The sequence below is a fragment of the Rhamphochromis longiceps genome, linkage group LG16 (genome assembly GCF_057381845.1).
Source record: "Rhamphochromis longiceps isolate RC_006_pf linkage group LG16, R_longiceps_female_GT1.1, whole genome shotgun sequence".
Lineage (NCBI taxonomy): Eukaryota > Metazoa > Chordata > Actinopteri > Cichliformes > Cichlidae > Rhamphochromis > Rhamphochromis longiceps.
The window spans coordinates 17,289,954-17,306,843 of NC_140572.1; the positions used below are offsets into that span (position 1 = coordinate 17,289,954).

Consider the following 16,890-nt stretch of genomic DNA (forward strand, 5'->3'; position numbering starts at 1 on the left):
AAACATCTTACTACTGTACTTAGCAACAAGAGTTTTTCCACCAAGTACTAAGTCATGTTTTGCTCGGGGATTAAATACAAATCAATTTCTAACTTTTGTATAATGTGGTTTCTTTTTTTCTGGAATTTCTGGTTGATATTCTGTCTCTCCATAAAAATTAGAGACTGTTCATTTCTTTGTAAGTCAGCAAACTTAACAACACACCAATGCATGGTACTCACTTTACCTGAATAACCTTTGGAGTGTAAATTTTGACTGGTAATGGAGTATTTGTTATTTTCACTCACTTTAAGAAGCTTTTACTGGAGTCACCCCCGAGGATCTATATTTTTCTTCCGCCACTGAGGAAATTCAGCATTATTAAAAACTGTTGGCGTCATGCAGTAATCGATGCTGCTGTTTGATGCTAAATGAAAAAAGAGCAGTGATCATGATTTGAGAGCTGTGAGCAGGTCTAGTGACGCCGTGCGGCTGCATCAGAGCAGGGGCGCAACGCGACAGCTCGCAGGAGACGTTTCTGTTTTTTTCTGCTCCCGTTAATTTTTACCACAGCGGGTCCAGCGTAGATCCACAATGGAGACCAAACCGGTCATCACCTGCCTTAAAACTCTCCTCATCGTGTACTCGTTCGTATTTTGGGTAGGTAGCCTTTTTCTATCCTCTTAAACACAAAAGAAATACCCTGCGGAGGAAGATGTCAGTCCATCTCAATCCGCCGCTGCTCTGTTTTTGTTGTGCGCGATGAAGGAGTGGACAGTGCCAGCATCATCGACGGATCCATTCCGTCGTTTGAATAAACGCTCAATTTTGATATTAATCCACACAGGTGAAATAAAGCCGCCTATTTCGGCGTCTGTGGGACATTTGTTATCTACTAGCGGGCTATGTAACGGGGGTTAAGGTTACACACAGCCCGTTTTGGCTGCTGGGCGTCAGTGCGTAGCTTATATCACATATAGCATCATGGTTGGTATCAGTTAGCGAGGTGGATGATGTTAACATCACTGCGATGGTTTAACTCCGGCGTTAAGGGCCTGGTCTGTGCAATGAGGCCCTGGTTAGAGCCCATTTTCCCCGGCCACATACTATAGATTTCGGGGTCGCTGGTATAGATTCTTAAAGGGCCCTCGCACCGTCGGTGTAGCCTCAGTGGTGGAATTTATTTTTACTTCATCGTCAGAAACAAGTGCACATGATGCTACTCTGTTGCGCTCCAGACTCAAACGTTACATAAAGGACTACAAATTATGAATAAACTACCAAAAATATGCGATTAGCTGATTCATATTAATGCGTGAAGGCATCAAATTTAAAACGAGTCATTGTGTACTAATTACTTATTACTAAAGGTGGCGCTCACCAGACATCCCGCTATATTATGTCGCAACACTTCACTCTACCATATTGCGATTTTTAAAAAATTATTTTTTACATTTTGTGATGTTCATTTTATTTATGTAAAGGTAAAGGCCCTACAGTAATACAGCGAAATCCCCAACAATCAGACGCCCCTCTGTGAGCAAGAGATTTGGCAATAGTGGGAAGGAAAAACTCCCTTTTAACAAGAAGAACCCCTCCACCATAACCAGCCTCAGAGTGGAGCAGCCATCTGCCACGACCAGTTGGGGGTGAGGGTAGGGAGTAGGGCTGCCACGATTTGTCGACTAGTCACGATTACGTCGACTATCAAAATCGTCGACGACTGATTTAATAGTCGACACGTCGTTTGAAGCTTTGTAAGATCCCAAAAGACGCAGGAATAAGTAGCAGGATTTAAGAGTGTAATAACGGACTGAAACAGAAGATGGCAGCACTGCATGTACAAGGATGCCAGCTACCGTTAAACCCCGAAGAAGAAGAAGAAGAAGCAGCTGTGTCCCAGAATTCATAGCGCGGCCCAGCGCAGTTTCCAACAATGGCGGCAGCTAGTTAGTTTTAATGTTACTCTTATTATTCTTTCTGGGTCACAAAATAAACGTTTAACATATTTTCAGGCGAGAATGTAGCTGTGTAAACCTCAAATATCTGCTCAGTTTATCAGGACACCACATATTTTCAAAAGCGCTCCGACGTTTTCGGAGACATCTGTTACCCACTAGCTCGTTAGCGAGCCGGGGGCTAGGCTCACTAGCGCCGTGAGAACACCGGACTCCCCGCAAATCGTTTTCAAACCCACCGCTGTCTTTCGCTACTCAGGTTAAATATATATGAGTCACTTAGATAACTTAAAATGTTATTGTTTGGCTTTTTTTTTTAGTATTTTATTTGTTCCTGAGTAAATCAGTTTGTCTGAGATTAAAGTTATAGTTTTTGCACAGCTGAATAAACGTCAAGCAGACAGCTGATTATCAGAAGTGTGAGATGCTCCAGAATATACTCCGGTGTCCTGTTATATTTTAGATAGCAAGGAGTTTATTAAACTTCACCGAAACAATTGCAAATTTCATTAAAATTGAATAAACTATCATCTTGTCTTTATTTTTAGTTAGCACAGACCTTAAACACTTAAAGCTGTAAGCTAATGATAGTTATATAAGACCAGATGCTGCTGGTGCAATAAGCTGTAGTTTTACGTCTAATGGATGATGATCTGATTAGTCGACTAATCGCAAAAATAGTCGGTGACTAGTCGACTATCAAAATAGTCGTTTGTGGCAGCCCTAGTAGGGAGACAAGACAGAGGACGTGCTGTGGAAGATAGCCAGAGATTAATAATATCTCATAATTAATTGCAGAGTGGTGCATAAACACTCGGTGAGAGAAAGACAAACACTCAGTGCATCATGGAAATCCCCAGCAGTATAAGTCCGTTAGAGAATAACTAAGGGTTGATTTAGGGTTTATGATATTAAATATTGCGATTTTACGATCGCAAATAAGGTCCTCAAAGTTAAACACTCAGGATCTGTTTTATCCAATAAGATAACGTTATCTCACTTCTTTTTGTCTTCAAAATGATATTGTCAACACTCTGACTAAAACCTGGAATAAATGTTGTAAGACAGCATCAGGGGCTCAAGTTAGCAATTACATGCAATCTGTTTCTGATAATACAGCGTTTATCGGTGATAAATGATCAAAAATCACACATCCTTTGCTGTCTGCATAGACATAAACCCACATTTAACTATTATATTTGTGCTCACCAACCTTTCTGTTCTACAGGAATGTAACCAGGATACAACCAGGGGCACCAAGTTGTGTCGAAACTGCACTAATTGATAAAGAGTCATTCAGACTGATGGTAGCATGTTGGCAACCTGTCTGCATTTATAAATTAGACAGCAATTTGAGATTAAATGCAGTCAGTCTGAGTCAGACTGCGACTGCCTGCAGAAAGATTGCCTCCTGTCAGATGAGACGAGTCTTCTTCTTCATAGTGTTTTAATTTATTTATTTATTTTGTGTCTCTGTACTATGCTGTATCGATTCTTGTCCTTATCCCTATTTTTTACAATGTAGGAGTCTTGCTTGTGATGACATATTTTGGCATTATGTAGCGCTGTGAAATACTCAACTGCAGAGCAAAAATGAGCTTAGAAAAGTAAAAGGTCTGTAAGCTCTGTCAGCCTCACATTGTTTTACCGCTACTTCATAATTATTGCTGTATTTCAGTGTTGCTGTTTGAAGCAGCAGAACTAGTTCCACTCATTTAAATGTAGATTTGTGTGGTTTAACTAACCACATAAAAACTGTTGTGTGTGTGTTTTATATGCGCTTTGTCAGCTTTTAAATCATAATCTGTAGAGCTGCATAACAAATATAAGTGCGGTGTAGTCAACAGGATAGTATTTCTATCTGAAATAGTGGATTGTAAATACACAGTGGCAGTGTCATATTGAGATACAGCGTTCCTGTTAGCAGTAAAATACCTGTTAGCTTTAAATGTGACGTTAATGCAGATACTGCTTATTAGTTTTGTTGACTCCCTGTTTTGTTGTGGTTGTGAAAGGATGTAAATATCCAGCACTTTGCTGAAAGCGGTGATGCAATAAGCAATTACTCCAAATTATTGTTTTATGTAGCAAACACTTAGAAAAAGAGTATTTTTTGTCTGCCCAACAGTCCATAAACTCAAAATATTCAGTTTAATATAACATAAAGAGGGAAATTCATTAAATCCTCCCACCGAAGAAGACAGAACAAGATATTTAATTTATATTGAAATATCATTCAAATGTGTTTCAATATACATCAGTCAATAATATATAGACTACATAATTGTTTTAGGGTTTTTTTATTTTTCCAATTTCAGTTGCTGGCTATGCAGAAGAGTTGTAATTTTAGGGTTGTCCTTTGGGTTTGTGCTGTTGTGTTGTATGATACAGTGCTGTGCAAAAGTCTTGAGCCATCTCTTATATCTTTCTTCTTTTTTTTTCTGAGCAGCCAGACCTTCTTGTCATTTTTTTAAAAATGACTTCCTGAAGGTCTTTCAGAGTTTGTCATTGGACACTGGCTGCCAGCCCATGAACCTGACCATTTTCAGAGGAATATTTTTGTTTGTTAAGCCACAAAATAATTACCAATGAGCAGTGTTGGGTAAGTTACTTTAAATTAGTAACTTAGTTACATTACTAGTTACTTCTCTCAAAAGTAACTCAGTTACTTCAAGTTACTCGTTACTTTCAGAGTAACTAGTTACTAGGGAAAGTAACTTTGGTTTTACTCAGAATTCTCTTGTTAATGTGTTTCTTCCATAACTTTGCCAGTCTTCTAGCTTGCTTACTTGCCACAAGTGCACTGTGCCACCTACCAATAGAAAGGAAAAGATAATGTGCACATTTCCACGAGAGAAATCCCACGCCTAGACCGTTGTTGACCGCCGCTATGATTCTAGCCTACGTCACAGCGTCATGTGCGCTTTTTACATCCAACACAAAAACTGCAGTCGTGGTGCTTTCGATTGTACTCAGAACTCGGAAATTCTGCCTTCTGAATAGGAAGATGTAGGTAACACCAGACTGCAGATGAGCTGCATACAGGGCTGGACTGGGACAAAAAATCGGCCCAGGACATAGGAAAAATCATAAAGCCTTTGAATGAAAACAAACACTGTTGTGACAGTGATGTACACTGTTTTCATGGTATATATGTATCAATGTATCAATCTATCAATCGTTTGTTGTAAGACTCAGATAATTATTTTTTAAAAGCGAGACATTTTAAATGAGAATAAGAAAGTATTTCTTTGTGCCCCCCTTTCCCTGTTAACGCCCTACATGGCCCCCTGGTAAGACTTTGCTAGATCCGCCCCTGCACAGTTACCAGATGTCAGCTACATGAAAAAAGGATCCTGGTGTTATTTGTCTCTCAGAAACAGTTCATAACTTCCCTTCAACTCATTCATGTCACCTAAAAGGTAAACCTGTTTCTCCATCACAGCTCTGATGATTCAGTAAGGACATCTCCTGGTTTCATCTTCATGTTTCCCTCTCATCACATATTCAAACCGACATCATGACCAGCAGCTTTACAGCTGTGGCTCCAGCAAACATCAGCTGATACTAGAAATTAATATTAATTAAATTCTAACATCAGCTGATCAAGCTTAAACGTGCTGCTGTTGTTTACCGCGACATCAGCTGGTTTCGCCTTTCTGTGGGCGATAAACAAACAAGAGAGAAAAGTCGATCAGCTGATCATTGATCAGTTTAATGATTGAAGTAGAAACAGGAGAGGGAGGGTGAGAGGATGAGAGGAGAAGAGGCAGCTGTGCAGCAAAGACACAGAATAACTCCACCTTTGTATCTTTTTCATTGTAGCTGAAGTCCGGGACAAATCGCGTTCCTTTTCACCTCAATATGAAACGCGTAATATTTTCTCTGAATATGAGATGATTCCGTTTTTAGGGGACGGTTGGCAACTCTAATATTTAACCTTATGAACAAAACAAAGTTCAACATCAGTAACATCATAGCACCCACCCAGCTGTATAGAAACTCCCTCATGCTAGCTAGTACCCAGTAGGAAAAAGTCAGCACAACGAAAATAAACTTGGTTTATGTCTGACCCAGATGGACTGCAGGTCATAACTTCTTACCTGAAGTTCAGTTCACCTGACACTCGGACCGGCAGTCGCTTCGGGTCTCTCCTCTTGCCTCCCCTTTCCCTCATCCACCTGCTGGCCTCCACCACTTGCTAATGTTATTGAATCTGTGGAAGCTCCGTGATAGCCACCACACGAAGTAACGAATAACGAGCCCATCTAAATCCCAGTAACGAGTAACGCGTTCCTGGTTTTGGCATAATAACTAGTTACCGTGCTCATTACCACAATAATAACGTAGTTACTGTAACGCGTTACTTAATAACGCGTTAGTCCCAACACTGCCAATGAGTCATTCAACTATAATAAAAGGCACCTAACTCACTTTGTTAAAGCACTTGATTTATTACCATTTATTTATTAATGAATCCATGAAAAATGCCTAAAAGGCTGTCAGGAACTAGACTAAAAATCAGTGGCAACACATCTTATAGAACAATAAATAAAAATGTGAAATTTTTGGTTAAGATCATGGACAATATGTACAAAACAATGAGTGTCTACAGCCATCTGTAAAACTCAGCGGAGGCTCTGTCGTGGTTTGGGGTGGCTTTTTCGCCAGTGTTGTTAGAGATCTTGTCATGGATGGGCCTCCCCAGAGCCCGGGCCTCAACAAGAAATAACAAGAAAACATATCTAAGAGGGGTCAGGCTGTGTTGAAGCATAAAGGTTGTCATACCAAATTCAAGCTTGTTAGAGTTGTTTGAATATTTTACACGCTTAATAATGAAAGCGCAAATACAAATTATGCAAACCAACACAGCGCTACAAAAGCCTTAAATTTGTAGTGCACAATCAATATTTCTGCCAGCTCTTTTTTTACTAGGGTGTTAAGCTGCAAATTCTTTTTCCGATTCGAAAATAATACAAAAAAAATTGATTCTGCTCAGTTGTATTTAACACTCCTTATACTACTTTTCCCGAGGATTTGAAACGGCAGATCACTCAAGGAATCGCTAAAACCAAATTTTGAGATAAATTCGTTTGCGATTAATCCGTGAAGTGAGGAGTGAAATGCTATCTCTGTTTGATTTGCAGTGCTTTGGATTTTCCTCTGTTTACCTTTTGATTATCAGCCCAGTCTTCAAATATGATCATGCAGGGAACAGTACAAACATAAGGCAGCACTGAACACAGTACTGTGTGACTGATCTTTTTTAGCCATAATTGTGCATTACAGACTTATTCCCGTCTGTCTTTTTGGTAGCAGCCAGATATAGCCAGGGGGAAATGATCTAAAAGCTCCCCTCTGCACTCACCCTGAACATTCACCCTAGAAAGCTAAAAAAGAAAACCCAAAAGCTTCAATACTTTCCTTTGAGCAAAACCTGAATAAATCCTAACTGAATTAACCCTAACTTTGTAGAACGTTGTTAAAGCTGAGATCAGCCCTTCGAGTTAGGATCTGTAGTCGAAAAACTCTTGAATAGAAGAGTTGTGCTGTGTCTTCCTACATTGTAGACATGCACCGGTGTCACGCGTGTGAACTTTTATATTTAGTCTGGATTGGATGGTCTTTTAGCACTCCCTTACATCAACAGCTTCAGGTTTCATGCTTCGTGCGCCAAAAGTGCAGAAGAGTCTCGCGGCTCACTGGGTGTCCTCAGCCCCTTAGGGCAGAGCTCGGAGAGAGCGCTGGCACCGCATTTAGTGCAGAAGAAGTGTTTCTATGGGTTTCTCGTGGCAAATAATGTAATAATTGGGAAGAACACACATACATGGGTGTGCACATACTGGGCTGGGGAACGCAGAGCAGGTGGTGGAGTCATATATTTTGTCATTGCACCTTCTGTTTCTTTATGAGGCCGATGAAGGGAGGAGGAGGAGGGAAGAGAGAGGAGGGTGACCTGTTTTAAACTCTGTGCTGGAACCAGGGTGGCCAGTCGGGCATTGAATTTCAAACAAAACACCCGAGGGTGGGTGGGTGGAGGGGGGTGGAGAAGGAGGAGGAGGCAGAGGTGTTTGAAATTCAGCAGCAGAAGTGAAGTCGAGACGATTTTGCCCCATGCTTCTCTGACTTGATTTCCCAGTTGACTTTAAAATTAGCACTTTAGCAGTGACAAGATGATCATTTATTGGTATGCAGCGGCAGCGGCTCTTTTGAGGAGAGACATTTTGTCGCTGATGGCCATAAACAGTGAGTAGATCGTCATCAAGAGGACTGTTCTCCGGAATGACAGTCTGCTCTGGCTATTAGATTCACTGTTAATAGAAAGAGTAGCTGTCATTACTAAAGAATCTAATCATCAGCCTGCAGTCCTTCAGTTCAGCTGAGCAGGGAACTGAAAAAAACAGCTTGCTTACATATGTTAAGTTGCATCAGTTTAGCCAACACTTTGTACCTTCTTTTATTAGGTCTGCTATTATGACAGTATAATAGCAGGCCTGTCCCATTTAGTCATAGTGTTTAAACTTTTGCATCTGTGGAGCCTCTTAAAAATGCTGCTTTTTTTCTCCTTTCCACATTTCGAAGCCCATATATCTTTCTTTATATCACATTGTGTTATCTGAATGCTTTCAGTGTCCTCTGGTTTTCCAGTATAGATTTAAATTGAGAGTGCGGAGGGGAAAAAAATAGATTTTATGAACCAGAAATGTTCTCTCCACTGTATTGGCTTTCAGGGGGTAATGTTGCAAATCACTGTCCACAGCTGCTTTATGGCACTATTGGATTTTTAAAATGATTTTTGCATCAGTGAAGTGATGAAGTGCATTTCTTTGTCAATTATTTAATTTGAAGCGTCCATCTATAAAGTGTCCGAAAACAGTCTCTCAACAAAATGTAATTGCGTCGATTATTATTGCATTACAGAGGTAGGCGAATCGATCATTTTTTGCTGATGGTCTAAAGCAGGCGCGTCAAACATACGGCCCAGGGCCCAGAATCGGCCACGCAAAGACTCCAATCTGGTCCACTGGATGACTGAAAATATGATGTCGAACATAAATTTTTGTACTTTACAAAAATGACAAGTTTTACCGCTTGTTCCTCTGATAAAGACCTCCTCCACAGCCATTCATAAGGCACCAAAGCAGCGAAGTAATAGATAAACAGTTAAATGACTGTTTTTCACTGTCTATTATAGAGATTTCTGTTAAGAAAAAGAAGAAAATGTTCATCAATCAAGAAAAACAAAGAATAATAATAATAATATAGTTTCACTTGTCCGGTCCACTTAAAGTCAAAGTGGGCTGTACAATTAAAAATGAGTTTGAAATCCCTGCTCTGAAGTCTCTCATTTGTAGAGTGTTCAATTCAAGTTCATAAGGGCGACAGACAGCCATGCATATGTCACAGAAAGTTGCCTAAAAATGTGTTGAATTTTATTATTTAGTCAAGATTAAATGACTGTAAAAGATTTCTGTTTTAAGGTATTTCAAAAAAAAAAAAAGATCATAGTTGTCAAATGCCATCCTGCTTTTGCTCTCCACATGGACTGTTTACCTGCAAGCCTGCTCGAACATAATTAGTTTACATAATATAGTCAATAGAACCATAAGCACACACAGATGGAAACCAGAAGGCTTCTGCTGCCAAAAGTCTTTTTCCTTGCCTACTTACACCTGATTATACATATAATGAGCATTACTCTATTACTAATAATTGGATGAGTGTATATAATATGAGTTGTAGTGATGAAGCCACAGAGATTCTGCAGCTCTTTAGCGTCTTTTAGCTTTTTGTTTTGTGACTTTAACAGTTTGGTTTAGTCTCACTGCTTTCAACAACCTTCTTTCCAAATCTGTGAGACTGGTATCAGCCAAAAAAGCTGTGATTGAGCTACATTTCACTGCATGCTCGCCATCAAACTGGGGTCAGATAAATTATGCAGCTCAGTGGTTAATATTGTAGAGCAGATAACAAGACAGCTATTTGATAGAGACCAAAACAGAGCGAGAAACTGAATTAATCATTCATCAGTTCTTGCCTCATGTTTGTACTGAGATCAACTTTAAAGTTACAATATGTCAATTTGTAGTGCTTTGTGTGTTGTTACAGTGCAAATGATTTAAAGACAGCACAAGTCAACTTATGTGCATGCACGGAGTAAAGTGCTGAAATAGTCATTGTCAGACCCAATGCTGCTGCATGATGCATCGAACACATAATGGGTAGAACCATCCAGCCGTCCATTTTTTTCACACTTATCCCATTCAGGGTCGTGGATGCGTGGAGTCTATCCCAGCTGTCACGGTGCGAGAGGCGGGGTACACCCTGGACAGGTCGGCAGTCTGTCCCAGGGGTTATTGGATGAATCACTCATGCAAATTATTTTTACAGCCTCAAACAAGGAATTTGAAGATACAGCGCTAGTTCAGTTAAAGTGCTTTGCCTCTCCGTAGGCCGTAGCTGACCTCATTGTCTGGGCGTGCCATGATGCTGATAGGAAAATTCATAAGCGCATTTTTGCATGAGCAACAATTACGTTGAGCCATTTTACTCCGCAACTGCATTTTATTATTATATTCTGAAGCTACAGGTCAAAAGGACACCTAAGGTTTGCTCAAAACCTGCAAACAAACAAGTCAGAACAAAGCAGCTCAGTCAAAGCACAGGCTGGCTATTAGTCATGGTGAAAGACCTTTGTCGAGGCATTGTGTGTGCACCCTGCCAAGGGGGCAAAGTGTAAATGTTGTTAACACCACCATTAACCTGCGGAGGCTTTTCTGAATTTACAGGCAGCCCCGGTTTCCGTATTGCTGTTAATCATTTCTGTTTCGCTTCTGCATCAGTGACTAATAGCTAAGAGGGAACCGCAGAGAGCCGAGTGTATTTCTCTCATTAGCTTTAAAGGTTTCAGGCTGCACAGAGACATTTTGTACAGGCTGCTCCCCCTCCAGTCAGAGGGCCATGGCAGCAGGACGGCGAACAGCCTCCTCTTGGAAGAAAGGAGGTTAGGATGATGAGTTGGCCCTCGCTGGAGTCAGCTCATCAGCAGCCGTTCCACACCCCGCTCTCTTTCTGATGCCAGCAAGACATACCCAGCTGAGACACACGCCGCTTCAGCTGCCTCGTACAACACGCTCTTTTATCCGTAGCCTTCATTTGAAATGCTAAGAGAGGCGCAACAGGAGGAAGCGTCTCGCCTCGGATCAAAGAGCTTCTTTGATTTGTCCTCTTTCCTTTTCTCTCTTCCTCTGTGTATTGCTGTGTGTGTGTGTGTGTGTGTGTGTGTGTGTGTGTGTGTGTGTGTGTGTGTGTGTGTGTGTGTGTGTGTGTGTGTAAAGCAGGTGATCGCCATCCTGTACTCCAGATAAATGTGTGTCTTCGGTCTCCCGTCTCCTCCTCCTTACTCTAATTGCACTCCTTCCTTGTTCTGTATTGATCCCCTTCCTCCTCCTCCCTGTTGCCGTGGCGCTAAAACACAACTTTTTGTAAACCATGATATCGCAGAGGTGCAGCAATAAAGGCCTGCTCCGCAAATTTCATTCTTGTTCTCCGTGCTTCTCTGTTTAACATCTGTCTCGCTCACAACCTCCACCCTTTAGATAACAGGAGCTATCCTGCTGGCGGTGGGAGTATGGGGGAAGCTGATGTTGGGCCCGTACATCTCTCTGATAGCCGACAACTCCACCAACGCCCCATACGTCCTCATCGGCACCGGGACAGTCATCATTGTTTTCGGCCTGTTTGGCTGCTTCGCCACCTGCAGAGGAAGCCCATGGATGCTGAAGCTGGTGAGAGGCTGTTGGAGGAGGAGGGGGAGGGTGGAGGGGGTGTTATGTTGCAGTGAATGGTGTCGATGCTGATTAATTAGCTTCAGGTCACATTATACAGGGAATAATGGTTGACCGCTATCCCACAGAGGGGTTGCTGCAGGGCACTTTGTTCCATTAATGACAGTCAAGTAAATGTGTTGGAGTGTGTGTGTGTGTGTGTGTGTGTGTGTGTGTGTGTGTGTGTGTGTGTGTGTGTGTGTGTGTGTGTGTGTTGTGTAGTAGTACAACCATAGGCAAATGATATTCATCTAAAGCAGAGGGTTTTCACACTAACTATGCAAATCTCCCTCCTCCTTCCCTTCCTTCTCTGCAGTATGCCATGTTTCTGTCACTCGTCTTCCTCGCTGAGTTAGTGGCGGGCATCTCTGGATTTGTGTTTCGCCACGAGGTCAGTATGCATGTACCAATTTTCTTTCTTTTTTAAGACTGTAGCTCAGTAAACAGCCTTTCTCTTGTTAATGCCTGTGCTTACGATCGCCCCTAAACCGCAGATCAAGGGAACCTTCCGCAGAACGTACACCGAAGCGGTGAAGCACTACAATGCCGAGGATGAGGCGAGCCGTGCCGTCGATAACTTGCAGCACAAGGTGAGCCCTCATCCTCAAGATTAAATAAATGAGACATCGTCACTTTAAAGTGGTATTTTTCCCCACCGCCACCGTTGGAGTCTACATATGCTTATGACAGTGGAGCAAAGGGTTAAGGATGATTGTGGAGTTCTGGGGGGTAGGGTAGGACTACTCATGAGACCCACAGGCAGTGGAGTTAAAGAGGGTAGAGGAGGCTTGCATTGATTTGAACCTGCAATGACAGCTGACAGCACTGGCTCGCACATAGGGACTGTGGCAAAATCAGATTGATTTAACTGTGGAAAGAACACGCCTCTGCCAGCTGATGTGATGCGTTTGGAGCAGGAAAGGAGCAAGAGATGGGATGAGAAAGAGAGAGAGGATATGAAAAAAATAGTCTTAGCATAAGCTAATAAAGAAGGAATGAACAGCTAAAGAATCCAGCAGCAGAAAATCAAAACACGCGACTAAAGCTAAAGGTTCACAGATGTCAGTACACGTTTTATTTTTCTTATTGCCAACAAAGCCAATCAAACAATTGTTTTTTAAGCACTGTTTGTGTACAAAAAGCCACATCACATTATAATCAGATCCATGACTCGAAGCCCTTTACAGCACAACCCACATTTGCCTGGCTTCAAAGAACCGAGGGTCAAACCGTCGCCACCCCAGTTAGTGGATGTCATGCAGTGAGAAATTCATTTCCTGTAGACCGAGAAATCTTTCTAGAAAGATTTACAAAGTGTCTAAATCAGGCATAAGACTATTAACAATGGGCACTGTTGCTTAGCTGCCATACACGGCTCATGCGTTTGAAGTGTGTCGGTCTGATGCTGAACTCACTCCTTTGTAAGCAGCGTTTGCTGAAAACGAAATGACACTGCGCTGCGTGGTGGTGTGGTGGTTAACACCCATTGTCTTACAACATTACAGTGTGTATGTTCTTCCTGTGTCAGGGTGGGTATTCTGGCTTCCTCCCACAGTCCAAAAAATGCTTACTAGGTTAATTGGTGACACTGAAGTGGGTGTAGGTGTGAATGGTTGATGTACATAAGAAGATGTGGGAAATTGTTGAACAAAGGAAACTGTATTTTTGACTCGTCGTTAATGTGGATTTATTGAAGGATAATTCTGATCTTTCTCCGTTTCCGCCTCTCTTCAGCTGCGTTGCTGTGGCGTTTATAACTACACGAGTTGGATTGAGAGTGTGTATTATCCCTCAAATGGCATTCCTGCCAGCTGCTGCTTCAACTCCTCTGACTGCCACCTCGAAGACCTTCGCAACGCGACTGTAGCCCCGAGCAAGGTGTACCACCAGGTCAGTTTTTGTATTCTGCTTTCCTCCTTCTCATCTATCTGCTGTCAGACAGTCGATAAAACTCACAGGTTAGAAGGTAGCTATGTTTACATCAGACGTCCTCACGTGCCTTTTCAAATCCCTGCCTTCTCCATATACTAACACCTGCCTCAGATACGTTCCCACATACCCTTCTTGCCTCTGATTTGCTCATATAACATGTCCCCGTACACTCTGCGGACTAACCTGCCCCCTGTGTTCCAGGGCTGCTTTGAGTTGGTCACTTCTTTCATGGAGACCAACATGGCCATTATCGCAGGAGTGACGTTTGGGATTGCGTTCTCACAGGTAGGACTTGAGGTTTTTGCAGGTGACGGCGTGCACGTTTGGTGTTTGGTGTATAAATAAATCCTCAACGCGCCGATTTTTCTGTCTTTCAGCTGATTGGCATGCTGCTGGCCTGCTGTCTGTCCAGGATCATCACAGCCAATCAGTATGAGATGGTGTAGCTGATGTGAGGTGGCAGGTAGGAGCCATTAAAAACCAAAGATCACCTCTCCAAGTAAATTTAAAGAAAAACGTTGTTCTCTCTATTCTACAACGTGAACTCTTCTTTATCTTTCAGAGAGGGAGTCGAAGAGAATTAGAGACGAAGACTCTTGACACACGACCAGAGTAAATTCCTGAAACTCTACCCAACATCCGAATTGGAATTTACGTCCCTCCATCTCTCTGCCTGTGATCTTAATGTAATATCTTAATGTATCTTACTGTAAAGCACCATTCCATGACTCACTTGCACCACAGCTTTCTATACCACACGTTCCATCGCGGCTCGATGTAGAAGTTGCTCACCGGCACGTATCTCAGATCAGGACGGCCCACGGCAAGCAGGTAGACCAGAGTTGTCTTGAGTGGACAGCGGTGTTGGTCTCGGGTAGATGAGCGGGCTCAAACTTGGTTTCTCAGTTGGCTGCAGCATGCTTAAAAAAAACACTGCACATGTTTGTACTAAATGACTTTGCTAAAGCTTGAGAGCAATCCTTTTACTAGGTAGATTCAGTTGTTGCATTTGACTTTGCTGTCGCTCATCCTTGTGTATCCTTTGGTTGTGACACTTTGTGAATTGATTACATGCACTGAGGAGTATGTTTTAGGTTTATATGAAAAGTGAGGAAGCCGAAAAAGAAGGGGAAAGATTATTTTTAACCTTAAGACAAAGCATGATATATTTTTCTTGTCTAAAATAATGTATTTAGGTAGTTTAAATATGAATGGCACAGGTTTAATGGTATTTGGAAACTTTAGTGTGGGATACAAATACCAAACTACAAAATAACAGTCAACTTTGCGCACATTTTACAGTCTGTCATTAGTTTTACATGGAATGAAATGCAGTCCGTTCAGCGAGTCACACCTTTGAGGTCAGTCTAAAAGGCCTGGTCACACCAATTGCCAATTAGCATATTAGTGTAGATAGCATCTCTGCATCTAAAAGAAAAGGACACTCTTTCAAGGATGCCAATGTTCCCATGTCGGACAGAGAAGACAGGCGGTTTGAAAGAGGATTTAAGGAAGCCATCTATGTCCACTGTGAACAACCAGCGTTGAACAGAGGTGGTGGTTTACGACACCAACTGTCTATAATCCAGTTTTGAGATCCCTTCCCAGACGCCTTAACGCCCACTCACATCCTGGGCTTTTTGACCTCAGGAAATCACATGATAGGGTGGGGCTAGGTTTCACAGTGGGTTCACCTGAAACCTTGGTCCACACCTGTTTTCACACCTTGGCTCGTGTGATTAGGTAGAGGATCAATAGAGGTTCCATGACCTTCTTGGGGACATTCCCATAGGACTTCACTAGTTGCTCTTAAAAGTGAAGAAGCTTCTCGGATGAGAGGTGAAACGTCTTCAAGGAAACTTAAAGAAGTCCAGACGCTTGTCTTTCCAAGCTCCTTAGATTAGTGTAGATGCTAACTCAATCAGTTTCTACAAAACACAGATTATACCATTGAAAGCTGTCTGATAACTGTATCTACATTTTTTGGTTGGTAGATGAGGGTTAAAATAAATATTAAAGAAAAAAATTGGACTATCCAGTTTAAAATTTAAAAAAACCAAAACAGAAAAACATGCAAACGTCACCTAAACATCTTTTCACTACTGCAAGTTCATTTAAATGTACTGATTTTGCTTCAATACTGGTGTGACCGGGTTTTTTCAGGCTCTGAATTAGACCTCTAGTAATTAGTAATCGTTAAGGTTACTGCTCTTCAGCTTCCTTTGAGGAGCAATCAAAGGCCACATGTGCTTCAGCTGGGGTTTTTTGAGGGTCATACTTGTAAACCTGAATATGAATTAAATACAGAAAAAAGGCCCTGACTTTTACACAGTCTCTGCAAGCACATTTAGAGTGTTGCTGATATAGAGAACAGATGGAAAACAGGATGAAAGTTGTCTGCAAGGGGAAACAAGCACTTATATGACGCATACTGACACTTTAGTGATGTTTTAGTACTCGTGTTCGTGTTATTATATGTAGAAAATGTAGAAATTACTGGCAGATTTTAGCTTTAAAGAGACCCGTCTTACTTTTTGCTTCGTTCTAGTGGTTAAGAGCTCGCAGAGCAGCGCTTTACAGCTTGCTAGTGTCATGTCGAATCATTAGGGTCGCCAATTGTTTTCTGCTGGTTTGAGCTAACGTCAGCGGTCTGCTACGGCAAAGGATGCCAGATTTAGCAAGAAGACACGTGTTCATCTACTGTATTGTGTGTGGTGCCATGCAACATGCTTAATCATCGTCATCATCAGCTGTAGATATGTATCGGAAATGTAATTTATATGACATACCGTTTCTCATTCTAATATGCTAATCAGTATAAATGTTGTGTCACAGTTTTGAATCCACACTTTGTGCTGTATTTGTTTAATAGTTTATAGGAAGACCCCGCACTGAAAAAAAGAATCGTGGCCGATGTTTCGTTGAGAGTAACGCGCAGTTTAGCTGTGTATTTATTAGAGTTCGGTTGGCATTCAGTTTACACTTTCACCAAGTGGTTTTTTATCTCTCTTTCGGTATGCGTGTGCGTGTGAGACTTTGTTCCTCTGTAGCTGACTATCTCTGTAACTTTGAGCGTGCGTGTAAGCGAGAGAGTGCGAGCGTCTAGACTCTGTGGATCCTGTTGTTATTCGGTTTTGGTCAGTATTTGGTTGTGGCTTTTCAAAGCTTGTTGCTTTTGAAACTGTATATTTATT

At 41.8% G+C, this 16,890-nt stretch overlaps 1 protein-coding gene across 2 annotated transcripts; it reads left to right on the forward strand.

The window, feature by feature from the left end:
• Nucleotides 1–456: 456 nt before the first annotated feature.
• On the forward strand, nt 457–16,746 carry tspan7 (tetraspanin 7). 2 transcript variants are annotated; one of them, XM_085383648.1, is made up of 8 exons: nt 457–639; nt 11,537–11,725; nt 12,081–12,155; nt 12,259–12,354; nt 13,499–13,654; nt 13,898–13,981; nt 14,074–14,159; nt 14,259–16,746. In XM_085383648.1, the coding sequence occupies exons 1-7, from the start codon at nt 574–576 to the stop codon at nt 14,140–14,142; spliced, it is 735 nt and encodes a 244-aa protein (XP_085239774.1). In that variant the 5' UTR covers nt 457–573; the 3' UTR covers nt 14,143–14,159; nt 14,259–16,746. The 2 variants fall into 2 exon arrangements, with proteins under 2 accessions (XP_085239774.1, XP_085239775.1); XM_085383649.1 differs by lacking the exon at nt 457–639 and adding an exon at nt 8,022–8,183.
• Nucleotides 16,747–16,890: the final 144 nt, after the last annotated feature.